At 45.1% G+C, this 16850-nt stretch overlaps 1 protein-coding gene across 1 annotated transcript in view; it reads right to left on the bottom strand.

Annotated features, from left to right (window-relative positions):
* The window catches only part of ABCB7 (ATP binding cassette subfamily B member 7), a 140623-nt gene that overhangs the window by 107133 nt on the left and 16640 nt on the right, over nucleotides 1-16850 (bottom strand). The window contains exons 2-3 of the mRNA XM_075835713.1: nucleotides 14429-14509; nucleotides 10225-10311 (exon numbers count right to left, since the gene is read on the bottom strand). Of these exons, the coding sequence (XP_075691828.1) occupies nucleotides 10225-10311; nucleotides 14429-14509 (168 nt within the window). The remainder of the gene's footprint in view (nucleotides 1-10224; nucleotides 10312-14428; nucleotides 14510-16850) is intronic.

The following is a 16850-nucleotide window of genomic DNA, read 5'->3' as shown; positions in this document are numbered from 1 at the left end:
GCTAGCGCTGACCCAATTACCCTAATATAGACATGTAATATATTAAAATTTACGGTAGACAATGACGATCACAAATAAAAGGTCTATTTTAGGGTAAAACTATGTTATTACCCAAAAAAAAAATTGCTGAAACGTAAAAAAGCTCTTTTTTTTACTATTATTTTCAAACTTTATGAATAAAAATTCTAAAATAGCAAAAAGGTGTGTATAAAAACGATAAAAAATTAAACCTGCATTGTCTACGGAAAAAACGTCGCAAAAATCACGTCGTTAGCCCAACAAATAAAAAAGTTATAGCCATTTAACTAACACGTGCTAAAAATGGCTAAACGGTGTCTGGTCCTGAAGGCCCAAAATAGCCCGGTCCTGAACTGGTTAAATTGAACCCTCTTCAGACCAGTCATGCCTCCAAAAAGGAACCCTGCACTTGGAAGAAAGACTCCTGCAGCAAAGCGCATGGCGGCTGCCCGAGCTGCATCAGTAGAACAAGGTTTTTAACCACACAGACAAACATAGACCCGAGCGAAGCTAGAATTTTATTATTTACAGTGGGGGGACGGGGGGGGGGGGGGGACGTATATTATCCTATAGATTAAACTACAGTAGTAATTTCAAGAATCTGCTCTTTCATCACTGTGGAAACGGCCATAACTAACTGTTGTCCTGATTCTCTCTTTCCTTGATTATTGTAACTTATTACTTATCAGTCTTCTACTCCCCAAACTTTCCAAGTAGGGCTTGGACGATTTTGCCAAAAAATAAAATCTAGATTTTTTTCAACCCTATGGGCGATTTTCGATTTGAATCTCGATTTTCTTATTACTACTAAATATAACGGAGAAAAATACAAATATATCATTTAATAAATTATTTTCTTTATATAAATAACTTTTTAACATATATTACTATAATAATTGTACGTAACTTCACAACTTTTAACCTCTGCAAATACTTATTTATCTCTAATTGATTATAACTTCTGTGTTCCACGGCAGGGAACAGGTTAACAGAATCTATAATCAATGATGCGCAGCGTGCATGAACATCCCCCTCTGCCCGTCACCACCTCAGCCGGTCTCCGACATTGCAGACGAGAGCAGTGTAAATTGCAGCAGGGACAGGCAGATAACGCCGAGCGGGCACTCTGGGGCGAGATCACATTATAGCGTCTGAAGTGTGAGCAGGATCCTGTGTCAGCCGGATTTCCCGATCCAAACATGGTACATGTGAATGGGACTCCTGGCATAAGTGATTTAGGCTGCAGTCACACTGCCGTGAAAAAAAATGACCATTAAAAACGGATCAATTGTTGGTTTTTGTTGGTCCATTTTGCATCAGTGTCTATAAATGGATTTCCTTTGTAAGTTTTTTTTTGTCCCAATCCCCTGAAAACACCACAGAGACCATGTAGTGCCGCAATGTCCCTGTAGATAGTGACACAGGGCCCACATATAGTAACCGTGCCACCCCCCATATAGTGCCACACACGCTTGCAGATAAGCACCCCCTTGCAGATCGCACTCCACTCCCCTGTAGATCGCACCCTCCCTCCTTGTAGATCTCAGCAACAACCCCCCCACCCTTGTAGATCGTACCCCCACCCCCCCTTGTAGATCACAGCACCCCACACACCCTTCTTGTAGATAGCGGCCACTGTAGCTGCCACTAGCGGCTGCATCCCCGGCCAGAGGTTGACGACACTTTGACCAGGGATACAGATCCTAATGGTAGCTAAAGTGGCGCGATCTGCAAGGGGGGGTGGCGCGATCAGCAAGGGGTTGGGTGGTGCAATCTGCAAGGGGGGGGGGGTTCTATGGCTATACACTAGGAGTTAGGAGTCTCTGCTTCCTCACGCAACTGCTATTCCATACTGTATCATTTTGTTCACTACAGAACAGCAGTTCCGTAGAGTAGCAGAAACAGAACGAGGCAGCAGGGGCAGAGTTTCCTCCTGCAGCACGGCGCCACTAAAGAATCGATTCAACGATTCTGTTAAAAAAAATAATCACCAGAGGACTCGAGGGCGAATTAATCTAATTAATTAGATTAATCGCCCAGCCCCATCTCCAACCTATCCGGAATGTAGAAGCCAGGCTAATCTTTCTGTCCAATCTCTATACTAATCCCTCTACAATTCATTGCATTGGTTTCCCAATTCCTACAGAATTCAATTTTCTAACTCTCATCCACAAAGCTCTGCACAGTGCTGTCTTGCCACATGTCAGTTTGTGAAATTTCTGATTTGCTTAATCGGCCCTGGTCATCTGTAAGTGCGAATATTGTGAAGTGGAAGCACAAAGCGGTAGACGGCGCAGAGTTAGTGAGCGCTGAATGTTTGATGCATCAGTCACTGCAGAGTTCCGAACAACCTCTGGAAGAGACATCAGCACAAGAACTGTGTCGGGAGATTCATAAAATGGGTTTCCATGGTTGAGTAGCTGAAAACCAGCCTAAGATCCCAAAGCACAATGCCAAGCTTTGGATGACGTGCGGTAAAGCAAACAAACAAAGCGGTGTCCGTAAAGACATTGTTTGGGGAGTTTGGTGTGGAGGAAATAGAGTGGCCTGAACCGAGCCCTGACCTCAACCCCATTCAACACCTTTGGGACGAATTGGAACGATTATGAACCAAACTGTAATAACGGGGGTAGGGAAACGGACAAGTGAGCCCTAATCTACCCGCCACTCTGTCCCTGCCTACTTGCAACGACCAGCCCTAGGCGACGGGTACAATTTGGCGGCGGTCCCTACGCTCAGTAAGTGCACGAGACAAACAGACAAGGGAACACAAAGCAAAGGGAAAGGGGCAGTTGCCCACGGCAACACCTTGAGCAACAAGAATGGTGAACGAGCTGAGTCAAAACCAGGAGTGCACGAGGTACCAAACGCAGAGCAGGATAGTAGTCAGTAAGCCAGGGTCAGTATGGAGCAGGATCAAATAGTCAGAAGCTGTAGCTGGGCCAGGAAACCACACGAGAAGAATCACAAGCAAAGGAGGAACAGGAAAGGCAGGTATAAATAGACAGAGGGCGGGAGCTAGCTCCGTCTGGCCAGGCTGCGATAGGCTCTCCCACTCCTAAGCCTGCCATCCTGAGTGGTGGAAGATGGAGTCAGTCTCAGAGACACAGACTCAGGTGCAGGCTGATTACCTATGGGAGTATACACGGAAGTTGTGCCTGGCAGATCCTTTACAGTACCCCCCCTTTTATGAGGGGCCACCGGACCCTTTCTAAGTGGACCTGGTTTATTGGGGAAACGAAGGTGGAACTTCCTGACCAATACCCCAATGTGAACATCCCGGGCGGGTACCCAAGTCCTCTCTTCAGGCCCGTATCCTCTCCAATGGACCAGGTACTGGAGGGAGCCCTGGACCATCCTGCTGTCCACAATCTTGGCCACCTCGAATTCCACCCCCTCAGGGGTGAGAACGGGAACAGGTGGTTTCCTCGAGGGAGCCAAGGACGGGGAGCAGCGTTTAAGGAGGGAGGCATGAAACACGACGTGTATTCGAAAAGATGGGGGCAACTCCAGTCGGAAGGAGACAGGATTGAGGACTTCAATGACCTTATACGGCCCAATAAACCGGGGAGCAAACTTCTTGGACGGGACCTTAAGGCGCAAGTTCCTAGACGATAACCACACCAGATCCCCGACCATAAACAAGGGGTGAGCAGAACGTCTTCTATCAGCCTGAGTTTTTTGTACGCTCTGGGACGCCTCTAGGTTCTTCTGAACCTGGGCCCAGACTGTGCACAGTTCCCGATGAACGACATCTACCTCGGGACTGTTGGAACCACCAGGTGAAACGGAGAACCGTGGATTAAACCCAAAATTACAAAAAAAGGGGGAGACCCCTGACGAGTTACTGACCCGGTTATTAAGGGAAAATTCGGCGAGGGGAATGAATGAGACCCAATCATATTGACAGTCAGAGATGAAACACCTTAAATATTGTTCTAGAGATTGATTAGTCCTCTCCGTTTGGCCATTAGTTTCAGGATGGAAGGCAGAGGAGAAGGACAGATCAATCTCCAACTTTTTACAGAAGGCTCTCCAAAACAATGAAACAAATTGTACCCCTCTGTCAGAAACAATATTGACAGGGACCCCATGGAGACGCAGGATGTGTTTGACAAACAAGGTAGCTAATGTCTTGGCATTGGGTAGTTTCTTGAGGGGCACAAAGTGGCACATCTTACTGAAGCAGTCTACTACCACCCACACCACCGACTTGCCTTGAGATGGAGGCAAATCGGTGATAAAATCCATGGAGATATGGGTCCAAGGTCTCTGGGGAATGGGCAAAGAACGTAGTAAGCCCGCTGGTCGGGACCTGGGAGTCTTGGACCTAGCACATACCTCACAAGCGGCGACGTAGGCCTTAACGTCTTTAGGCAGCCCAGGCCACCAATAGTTTCTGGCAATGAGGTGTTTGGTACCCAGGATGCCTGGATGACCAGATAGTGCGGAGTCATGATTTTCCCTAAGTACCCTTAGCCAGTATTGCAGGGGAACAAACAGCTTGTCCACAGGAAGGTTCCCGGGAGCTGAACCTTGATCAGCTGCAATTTCAGAGACTAAATCAGAATCAATGGAAGAAATGATTATACCAGGAGGCAAAATACAAGCAGGATCTTCCTCCGAAGGAGGGCTGGCCATGAAGCTACGCGACAGTGCATCGGCCTTAATATTTTTAGACCCAGCCCTATAGGTAACCAAAAAGTTGAATCTGGTAAAAAATAGCGCCCATCGGGCTTGTCTCGGGTTGAGCCTCCGGACAGATTCTAGGAAAACCAGATTCTTGTGGTCGGTAAGGACCGTTACCTGGTGCCTAGCCCCCTCCAGGAAGTGGCGCCACTCTTCAAATGCCCATTTAATGGCTAAGAGTTCGCGGTTGCCAATATCATAGTTACTCTCAGTGGGCGAAAACTTCCTGGAGAAGTAGGCACTGGGGCGGAGATGGGTGAGGGAACTGGTACCCTGGGACAAGACAGCCCCCACTCCTACGCGTCAACTTCCACGATAAATGGCTCCATTTGGTTGGGCTGAACCAGCACAGGGGCCGAGATAAAGCACTTCTTAAGGGCCTCAAAAGCCTGGACAGCCTCAGGAGGCCAGTGGAGGAGATCGGCACCCTTGCGAGTGAGGTCCGTAAGAGGCTTAGTGATGACCGAGAAGTTAGCAATAAATCTCCTGTAATAATTAGCGAACCCCAAAAAACACTGTAACGCCTTCAGGGAGGCAGGTTGGACCCATTCCGCCACAGCCTGGACCTTGGCGGGGTCCATGCGGAATTCATGAGTGAGGATTTGACCCAAAAATGGCATCTTCTGTACCCCAAACACAAATTTTTCGGTTTTCGCAAACAGTTTGTTTTCCCGAAGGACCTGGAGCACCTTCCTGACATGCTCAATGTGGGAGGACCAGTCCTTGGAAAACACCAGTATGTCATCAAGGTACACTACAAGAAATACCCCCAGGTAATCTCTCAAAATCTCATTTATGAAATTCTGGAAAACCGCAGGAGCATTACACAACCCAAAGGGCATGACGAGGTATTAGAAATGACCTTCGGGCGTGTTAAACGCAGTCTTCCACTCATCCCCCTCTTTGATGCGGATAAGGTTATACGCCCCCCGTAGATCAAACTTAGAGAACCATTGGGCCCCCTGAACCTGATTAAAGAGATCAGGAATCAAAGGAAGGGGATACTGGTTCCTTACAGTTACCTTATTCAAGTTACGGTAGTCAATGCATGGCCTAAGACCACCATCCTTCTTCCCTACGAAGAAGAAGCCAGCACCTACCGGAGAAGTAGAGGGGCGAATGTAACCCTTGGCCAGGCATTCCTGGATATACTCTCTCATGGCTTCACGTTCGGGACAAGAAAGATTAAATATCCTACCCTTAGGGAGCTTAGCTCCTGGTACCAATTCAATTGCGCAATCGTATTCTCTATGAGGAGGTAACACTTCGGAGGCCTCCTTAGAGAAAACATCAGCGAAGTCCTGAACAAACTCAGGTAGCGTGTTCACCTCCTCAGGGGGAGAAATAGAATTAACAGAAAAACATGACGTCAAGCATTCATTACCCCATTTGGTAAGCTCCCCAGTATTCCAGTCAAACGTGGGATTATGCAACTGCAACCAGGGAAGACCTAAAACCAAATCGGAAGATAATCCCTGCATCAACAGTACAGAGCACTGCTCCAAATGCATGGAGCCAACAAGGAGTTCGAAAACAGAGGTATGCTGTGTAAAATAACCATTAGCAAGAGGAGTGGAGTCGATACCCACTACCGGGACAGGTTTAGGCAAATCAATCAAAGGCATAGCTAGAGACATAGCAAATTCCACAGACATGATATTAGCAGAAGACCCTGAATCCACGAAGGCACTGCCGGTAGCAGACCTACCACCAAAAGAGACCTGAAAGGGAAGCAAAATTTTATTACGTTTCATAATTACGGGAAATACCTGTGCGCCCAAGTGACCTCCCCGAAGATCACTTAGGCGCTGAAGTTTTCCGGCTGCTTATTCTTACGCCTAGTACAGGTGTTCACTTGATGCTGGTCATCCCCACAATAGAAGCAGAGACCATTCTTCCTGCGGAACTCTCTACGTTGTCGGGGGGACACAGAGGCCCCGAGTTGCATAGGTACCTCCGAGTCTTCCGTGGAAGAGCGAAGCAACGGGACCTCGGGAGGCATCATGGGGGAGTCAGAGGGGAAAACACAAAAACGTTCAAGCTGTCGTTCCCTGAGACGTCGGTCAAGTCGTACCGCTAAAGCCATAACCTGGTCTAGGGAGTCAGAAGAGGGATAGCTAACTAGCAGGTCTTTCAGGGCGTTCGACAGACCCAACCTAAACTGGCACCTTAAGGCAGGGTCATTCCACCGAGAAGCTACGCACCACTTCCTAAAGTCAGAACAATACTCCTCAACAGGTCTCTTACCCTGACGTAAGGTCACCAGCTGACTCTCGGCAAAGGCAGTCCTGTCAGTCTCGTCATAAATTAGTCCGAGAGCAGAAAAGAAACGATCAACGGAGGAAAGTTCAGGGGCGTCAGGAGCCAAGGAGAAGGCCCACTCTTGGGGCCCTTCCTGGAGCTGGGACATAATTATACCCACCCGCTGGCTCTCAGAACCTGAGGAATGAGGCTTTAAGCGGAAGTAGAGCCTACAACTCTCCCGAAAGGAGAGAAAAGTCCTCCGGTCCCCTGAGAACCGGTCAGGCAACTTGAGGTGGGGTTCAAGAGGTGAGGGGAGGGGCACTACCATGGTAGCATCAGGCTGGTTGACCCTCTGAGCCAGGGCCTGGACCTGTAGGGAGAGACCCTGCATTTGCTGGGTCAGGGTCTCAAGGGGGTCCATAGTAGTGTCAGGGAGCAGGATAGACTAGGTATATGGGCTTGTGATTATGTAATGACGGGGGTAGGGAAACGGACAAGTGAGCCCTAATCTACCCGCCACTCTGTCCCTGCCTACTTGCAACGACCCGCCCTAGGCGACGGGGTACAACTTGGCGGCGGTCCCTACGCTCATTAAGTGCACGAGACAAACAGACAAGAGTCAAAACCAGGAGTGCACGAGGTACCAAACGCAGAGCAGGAGAGTAGTCAGTAAGCCAGGGTCAGTATGGAGCAGGATCAAATAGTCAGAAGCTGTAGCTGGGCCAGGAAACCACACGAGAAGAATCACAAGCAAAGGAGGAACAGGAAAGGCAGGTATAAATAGACAGAGGGCGGGAGCTAGCTCCGTCTGGCCAGGCTGCGATAGGCTCTCCCACTCCTAAGCCTGCCATCCTGAGTGGTGGAAGATGGAGTCAGTCTCAGAGACACAGACTCAGGTGCAGACTGATTACCTATGGGAGTATACACAGAAGTTGTGCCTGGCAGATCCTTTACACAAACCTTGTGGAAAGCGTTTCCAGAAGAGTGGAGGGGTTATATCCTCAAAAGGGGCCCCAACTTCATATCAACGCCCATGTTCACATACTTTTGCCCATCTAGTGTTTATTATTCTTCAGAGGGGAAAGCTTGTATTCAGAAACACGCTCAGTATGTGTTCGGTAAGAAAAGCTCCTGATGGGACAATCAATTCACGAACCCTTTTGTTTAGGGCACTAGAATTGAATAGGCCCAGCACTAATAAATGTTTCTACCCTTCTTACAACTGTAGGAGCTGTGGTTTAATTTCAGCAACATTAATAGTCAAATGAAGGAACCCTAGTGGCAGGTGCGGCTTTAACAAGCCATACACATAAGATAGAAGCTGAAGGCCAAACGCTTGTGTGACAGCTATCTCGGCCCGACATCCCCCTAAACATGCATGCTTGCATTGGCCAGGAGCGCGTGTTTGTACTATTACAGCGACAGAACAAAGGATCAGGTATGTTGAAATCAAAACATGCCCAAACCTTTGTTTCCCCTGAAAGCAGACGAGAGACATCCGCATACACAATAAAAACATATATATTTGCTCTGCACAAATTAAAGCGGGTTAAACATTCTAAGACCATATAATGTTCTGCATTGCATCCTGGTCAAAAGAGGTTTTTTTTAATTTTCTGTATTACATTTCTACACTATGGGGGAATTTATTAACACTGGAGTTTCATACGCCAGTCTTAATAGAAAGACAATATGGGCGGACATCCCCTACCCTACATTTCCCATCTACACATTTATCATGGGTCAGTAATGGTTTTACCATGTCTTATTGGCACGGACAATGACTCCTTATATTTATTATATTGTTCTTACATTTCTTGTACAATATAATCTTTAGGGTTTTCAGGGTATCCGGTCTTGCTTACAACTAGATTATTTTTTTGATACTCATATTAGTCTGTACCAAGTGACTTTACATTGATCATTTTGCCATTTCCTGACCACCTCTTTGGGGTATATCTTACTTGTGTTTTGTGTACCCGTCTTTATTTTTGGGTCGGTATATCCGCACCAGTTTACAATAAAGATTTTTGTATTTCTAATTGTTGATATCTTCCCATCGGTATATATATTCTATTGTGGGTATCTCCAAGTACTAATTGCAACATTGGAATAATTGTTCTCTCTGGCTTTGTAAGTTTTCTTTTCATAGAAATAAAAGTTGGAGTAAGATGCGACACATTTATTAAGAAGCGAACAAACACCTCTTGATAAAAGTGTTGCATCTTTCGACCGTGGACTTGCACCATTTATCCCCCTCCCCATCGGCCATAGAATAAAAAAAATACTCTACTCACCTCAGAAAAGAGGTGAGCATAATTATTATTATTTTTTAATAACTGTCCAATGGGAGGGGGGGGGGTACAATGCCCAGCAGGGACCTCTACCTTGCAAAACCCCATAGAGTGAAAGCTAGGAGCTGGCGTAGATTTCCACTATAATTTATGTCCGTTTTCTGGCAAAATTTTAATATATTTGGTGGGCTGCTGTGGCCTCCGTTCCCATTTCCGAAGCCATGCCCCCTTTCCACAAATGCGGCGAAAGTGGTGTAAAAAGGGCCCTTTCGTGACTTTCTATGCCAGTTTTCTGGCATAGTAAAGGTTGAAAAATTCCCCCCTAGGTCACCCCCAAAGAAACAATGGAGAGTACAAACAATGACCCACTAAGTGGCAGAAATATGAGATGATGCCGCCTGAATACCAACATGAAACTGGCACAATTTTACATGCATCATAAGTTAAAAAGGGTTGTCTCCTCATAGACAACCCCTCTAAACGAAGACCGGCTCTCGAGGCGGTGTCAAACAGCTGATTTTGAAAGGGGTTAAGTGACCGGCTGTATGGGACATTTAGTATTACATGGCAGCCATGTACATATTATATGGACAGTTCGATAGCTAATAGGCTATATGGACAGACGTTGTACTGATGAGCCAACTTCTTTAATGGGGCAGTCCATGATTCAGACATTTCCTTGACCTCAACAAAAAAAAACAAAAAACTCTAAAAAATTTGTTAAATACTTATACTGTACTCCTGAAATTCTCTCCCTTCTCTGGTGTCTGTGTTGCCCAGCAACACTGCATCCATAATGGCCGCAGAAGGGCATTACGCCACTATAAACAAAACGGCACTGTGGTCTACAGCAACTGCACAAGAAAAACGTAGTCATCGAGTAATATTATTTTATTAAAGTACTGATATGTACAATACATAAATAATAAAAACACATGTCCGGACGTTGACCTAAGCTGAACTACTGAGTTTTTCTTACCCCTTTCTTTGGATCTGAATGAAGGTTACCACCTGCGTTTCCATGCCAGCATGTTCTTATGGGAGTTGAAGGAGACCCGGAGAAAACCTTTATCAAAGAGATAGTATTGAAAACACACACAGTTAAATACATAAATCATAAACCTGACACAATTATACTGTATATCAGTTTCTCTGCCCATAGAAAGATACATTTCAAGTAACCTTCAAAAACTTGAGTCAATCAATGTACATTGTAATCCGTAGAACACTATGGAAATCCAGGCTTTTCTTACCAGGCTATACAACATTCTGCTAATAAACACACAGTTGCAAGAAAAAGGAAGTGAACCTTTTTGGAATTACTTGGATTTCTGCATTGATTACTAATAAATCGTCATCGGAGTAATAATTATAGACAAACACAATATAAATATAATAATAACAACGCACAAACAGTTGTACTTTTCATGTCTTCCATTGAGCACATTGTGTAAACATCCAAAGTGCAGGGGAAAAAAAGTAAGTGAACCTGTCTTTTGGCAAAAGGTGGTTGTAATAAGGTGATGAGATTGGAAGTGTGGGTTTCACAAGTGCTTTGTCAATTAAATAAAGACACACAAAGCCTGGTTACTGACAAATCTGTTCTTCTTAAGAAAGATTGGTTACTGTGAACCATGCCTTGAGGCATACAACTTTCAGAAGACCTCAGGTTAAAGAAACGCATGAAGCTGGAGAAGGCTACAAGAGCATTGCTAAAGAGCTGGGTGTCCATCAATCAAGAGTTAAAAAATATTATTTACAAATGGAGATAATTAAGGACTGTTGCTACTCGGAGTGATCACTCCAAGAGCACAACGGACAATCCGGAAAGAGGTGAGAAAGAACCCAAAGGTGAAAGCAAAAGACCTACTGAAGACTGTACAAACGTCAAAAACTTCTGTTCATGTGTCCGCTATTAAGAAAACACTGGATAAGAATAATGTTCATGGAAGGACACCACGAAGGAAGCCGGTTCTGTCCAAAAAAAAAAGAAATATAGCGGCCTGCCTCAAGTTACCCCGAGACCATCAGGATGTTCCACAATGCTTCTGGGAAAATGTTCTATGAACAGATGAGACAAAAGTAGAACTTTTTAGCACAATTGCACAACGCTATGTTTGGAAGAAAAAGAACACTGCACACCAACACCTCATCCAAAGGCAATGCCAAATCTGCGACATGTGAACTCAGCCTTATCGTGGAGGGAGCATCATGTTTTGGGGCTGCTTTGCTTCCTCAGCTACCTCCAGCTGAAGAGACATTGGGTGATGCAACAAGATAATGAAACCAAGCACACAAGTAAATCACCTATAGACTGGTTAAAGGAATAGTGTCCCGAAAAATTATTTTTTAACATCAGTTTGATTTTAGTCTTTTATTAAAAACTTTTATATTTATTTGTGTGTTTGTGTTTTACTTTTTTTTATTTTTACACTTTTTCTTCCCTATGGGGGCTGCCATTTTTTACTCCATTTCTGTATGTGTCGATTAACGACACATACAGACATGGAGTACGGCAGCCCCAGTCCCATAGTGAATGCGAACGGGGCCCGTTCCATCCACTATGGTGTACGCCGTCTGTGTGGGAACGGCGCATGCGCCGCTCCCACACAGTCCAAGTTGAACTGCACGCCGTCCGGCGCCATTTTCCTGTGGACCGGAAGTCGCTTCCGGACTTGTGCACATGGAGCAGCGGCAGCAGACGGAGCGGACGGACCGGAGGGAGCGGCGGCGACTGGAGCAGGTAAGTGATTTCTGTGTATGTAAGTGTTATACTGTGTGTTTACTAGTGTATGTAAACCTTCTACACTGTGTGTTAGCTCAAAAAATGGCGACACACAGTGTAGGAGGTTTGACCGTTCAATCCCCTCGTTTCTCCCAGCACTAGCCAGGATAAAGGAGGGGGGGATTCTGAGAGCTCACTAGAGCGAGTGAGTTTTTCCCAATTTTGCAGCATAAAGCAATGTAGTTGCTTTACCACATGCAATGCTGCAATTTTGGGAATTGCTCCATCTAGTGACCAGCACTGGGAAATATTATAAATTAGAATCTAATTTATAATATTTCCTGACTCGTGAAAAAAATAAAAAAAATTAGAACAATGTTTAATCACCTACACACTAATTGTTTAACTAATTAAAAAAAAAAAATTTTTTGCTAACAACACATTCGACAATGTGTGTTTCTGAATGGCCATGACATGAACACTATAGAGATGTTGTGGCGTGAAGTAAAGAGGGCTCTGCACCCAAAGCAACGCAGAAATATTGATGGACTGAAACATATGCAGAAAGGAACGGTCCAAAATTCCTCCTCATTGTTGTGCAAATCTTATTTGCAGCTACAGGAAACATTTAGTGGAGGTGATCGCTGCTAAATGACGATCTACAACCATTCACTTACTTTTTCTCCCTGCACTGTGGATGTTACACAATGTGCTCAATAAAAGATATGACAGTACAACTGTTTGTGTGTTATTCATGTAGATTGTGTTATAATTGTGTCTATAATTGTGACTTGGGTAACAATCTGACCAATTTAGTAATCAATGCAGAAATCCAGCTTATTCCAAAAGGTTCCCTTACTTTTTCTTGCAATTGTATACTGTACTATCCACTATAAATGGCACCTGTATTTTGCTGCAAAAAAAACCCCAAAAAACAAATAAAACTGCAGCTCAGCAGCCAGGAGAACAAATTCATGAAGGATTAGGCTGGGTTCACACAGAGTTTATTCACGGGGAAACCGCGCCACAAAATGGCCGAAAATGCCTCCCATTGAATTCAATGAGAGGCGGAGGCGTTTTTTTCCTGCGAGCGGAAAAACCGGCTCGCGGGAAGACGGGACATGCCCTATCTTTGGACGTTTACGCCTGTGACATCAATGGGAGGCAGAAAAATAATATTTTGCGGCGTTTTATGCCCGCGGCGCTCAATGACCGCGGGCGAAAAACGCGTGCAGGCAGAGGATTTTCTTCCTGCAACCCAGCCTTATTGTTGAAATGTCACCCACTTGTAAAGGAGGTAATTCAATATATACTAATGCAAGTCCTAAATCTAAAATAAAGAGGCACCTGACTAACGTTTCACCTAGGAGCCACCTTAGGCTGTGTTCACACAGAGTTTTTTTGCAGGAAGAAAATTCCTCCTGCAAAAACTGCTCCAGACGGTTTTTTGCACAGTGGTTTGACAAAAACTCGTCAAAACACTCGTCGAGGCGTTTTTCCCCTCTTTCTGACTGATTGAAATGGGGTTCTGGAGGCGGAAACCGCCTCAAGATGGGTCATGACGCTTCTTTTTACCGCGACGTGTTTTTTTTACTCGCGGTAAAAAAACTCGTCCAACTCCCATTGAAATCAATGGGAGGCATTTTTGGGCGGCTTTTGACGAGTTTTGCGGCACGGTTTACGCGTCAAAAAAACTGTGTGAACAGGGCCTTATATTAGGGAATTCGCAATACCTCAATATACATCTATTACCAGAATTACTCCATATAATTGCCACATAATATTCCCTGCGGCTGCCCAGCTCAGTGGTTTAGCTACAGGGGGTGATAGTTCGCTGTCACACCTGGAGACTGGCACAAGAGGGAGCCCACAGAACCCCCTGCCACATAAAATGACACCAGTATTATAAATGGCACATAATCCGCGGGCAGCCTTCTTACAGATTTCGCATTGGAGCCCAGAAGTTCCATGCTACGCCACTGGCACCGCAGGGGACTCTGCAAGACACCGGCAGCATTTATGGAAGCCTGTATTCTGTAAACAGGGTGAGCAGAAAGGCTATTGCAAATCCGTAAGCACACTGTGACAGCATCTCTGCTCTATCCATTCACAAAAGACAGGCTGCCATGTACTGGACATCTAAATGTGTATAAAGCAACCCCAAACAAAAGCGGATATAACCACAACGGAACGGAGTGTACATAGTGAAAACGATCTTAAAAAGAATTCTATATACGTGGAACGCGATGCCATATTTTAAAATGCATATACCTTATCATAATATCTTGAAATTATCATCCTTTTTTTTTTTTTCTGCTACTGACAGAGAAGAATTATTCATCCATTTCTCATAATAAAAAGGCATTATGCAAAATGGTGCAGGATAAATTGGAGAATAGTCTCAGGGTGTTACCCATCTCGTCTCCCAGCTGCCAACAAGGAACGAAGCTAATAATACCTTTGCTGCATCTAACAAGTGGCATGGATGGTCTCTCCCCCAAATACACCATGCCGTCTGCCTTGGGAACGTGTGTAAGACCTGAGGGAAAAAAAACAAGGGCACGTTAAGACAAAAGAGAATATAAACTCTTCAAAGAATAGCGCTCCTGCCTCTACTTTTCTGTTTTGTGATGCCCAGGAGGAAAAAAACAACCTAAGAGGCTGAAACGGAGCCAGAACATAGGCAGCAGGTGTAAAGCAAATGAAAAACAAGCAGTAAAAATGCAGAAGGACAAAAGGACCTTTCCACACTCCAGCATCTATGTCTCCAGACAGCAGCAGCCTTTGTATCTCAGAATCCCACTCCATTTCTCAGTCTCTCACTTATTACTCTTCTCATTCACTGCCCAAACACGTGGTCAATAGGACAATGGCCTTTTTAACGCATAGCTATTTGTAGTACCCGCTTGTGGTGCCGTTTGACTTGGAGGCTGCCAGGGGGAAACCATCAGCATGCTGGTTAATAATCTACAGTGATCTGAGCAGCTTGCACTAAACACCATGCAAGTTCCTAAAAATATAATGTAAAAGGTTTATTTATTTTTAGAACAGTGTTTTTTTTTACCAGAATAAACTGGTGACTATACCTTAACTACAGGTGAAGTAGAATTGTTGCCCTGTCTCAGGGCAGCATAAAGAAGTGACAGATATGTAGATTTTAGCATGCGGTCACTTATTAGTTAAAGGAGTTTTCCAGTCCTTACAAATTGATGGCCTATCCTCAGGATAGGCCGTCAATAGTTGATCTCTCGGAGTCCGAGGACTGCCGGGACCCAAGCATATTCTCACTGTGGCTCTCTAGACTTACAAAGAGTCTACAAGCCAGGAGAAGGTGTCTTTAAATGGTCTAGCACTGTGCAGCGCCATTTTCTGAGTGACTGTACAACGGTAGGACATCATGGAGGCAGCAGCAGCAGCTACATGTCCCACCAAAAGGTTGAGAATGATGAAAGTCAAGAGGGAGACCCAATGGTGGATGACTTTTCAGTTGACAGGTAGCAGAGTTACATGATGGGGATTTTTTTTTCCTGTCGTGTAAATCTGCTACCTGTCAATGTAAAAATCAGCCAGAGGTAAAAATGTTTCCCCATGGAGAAGGACAATGAATGCGTCAACTAGTAATTAGACATGAGAGGCAAAAATAATTCCCCATTATGTAACTCTGCTACCGGTCAGTGGAAAAATTATCCGCCAGAGGGAAAACCGCTTTTGCGTGGCGGAATACCACAAAGAAACACCTGGGAATCAGACATGATGGGGAAACATTTTTCTCTGTTGTGGATGACTTTTCAGTTGACAGGTAGCAGAGTTACATGCAGGGGAGAGGACAGAAGTCTGCTGTAGGTGAGTATAAGTATTTTTATTTTTCATACTACAAACTTTTTTTTGTTTTGCAGGTTCTGCTGAACTATTTGGACTACGTCGTAGATTCGTTGGACTACTGCATTGATGTATATTTTTTTTTTAAATAAAATGGTCAAAGGAATTTGTGTCAAATTTTTATTTCAATAAAAATATTTTCTTACGTGTCTGTTTTTCTCAATACTTTATTAGCGCCTGGATAATGGCAGTTGTCGGTTTGACGACGTCCATTACTAAAGCAAGGCTTAAAGCGTAGCTAAACGTTTGACAAACTTCTGACATTCCGAGCACTCAGACCCCCACCAATCTCTAGAACGAAGCAGCTGAGGCGCTTGTGTGAGCGCTCAGACGCTTCATGTCTGTTCGTTTTTTTCCGGAAATAAATGTATTGGAGTACGGACTCGATAGAAAGTCTATGAGCCCGTACTCAGATACATCGGCTTTCCGGAAAAAGCCGAACAGACACGAAGCGCTTCAGCTGCTTCGTTCTAGCGATTGGTGGGGGTCTCAGAAGTTTGGATTGGTGGGGGTCCGAGCACTGACATGTCAGAAGTTTGTCAAACGTTTAGCTACACTTTAATGTTAGCTAGTAAAAAGGCTAGCACTAACCCTCCATTATTACCCCGGTGCCCACCGCCACCAGGGGTATCGGGAAGAGCCAGGTACGATCCAGTATCCAACCATCTGTAGCAATGGTTGGGTACTGGAGCAGCTGCAGGCTGGTATTATGAGGCTGGGAAGGGCAAAAATACCGTGGCCCTTCCCACCCTGGTAATGCCAACCTGCTGCTACTTTATTTTATCTGCCTGGTTAGAAAAAAAGGGGGGGGGGGGGCCCACGTCATTTTCTTCAATTATTTTATTTATTTTTTTAAATAAAAAGCGACATGCCCCAGCCCTATTTTTATAACCAGACAGATACAACACTGCAGCAGCAGCCTAGCATTACCAGGGTGGGAAGGGCCACGTTTTTTGGCCCTTCCCAGCCTGCAGCCGCCCCAGTGCCGACCATTGCTACAG

Source organism: Rhinoderma darwinii, chromosome 8, assembly GCF_050947455.1.
Source record: "Rhinoderma darwinii isolate aRhiDar2 chromosome 8, aRhiDar2.hap1, whole genome shotgun sequence".
Lineage (NCBI taxonomy): Eukaryota > Metazoa > Chordata > Amphibia > Anura > Rhinodermatidae > Rhinoderma > Rhinoderma darwinii.
The sequence above is the reverse complement of the archived record's forward strand: the minus strand, read 5'-3'. Positions and strand labels throughout refer to the sequence as shown.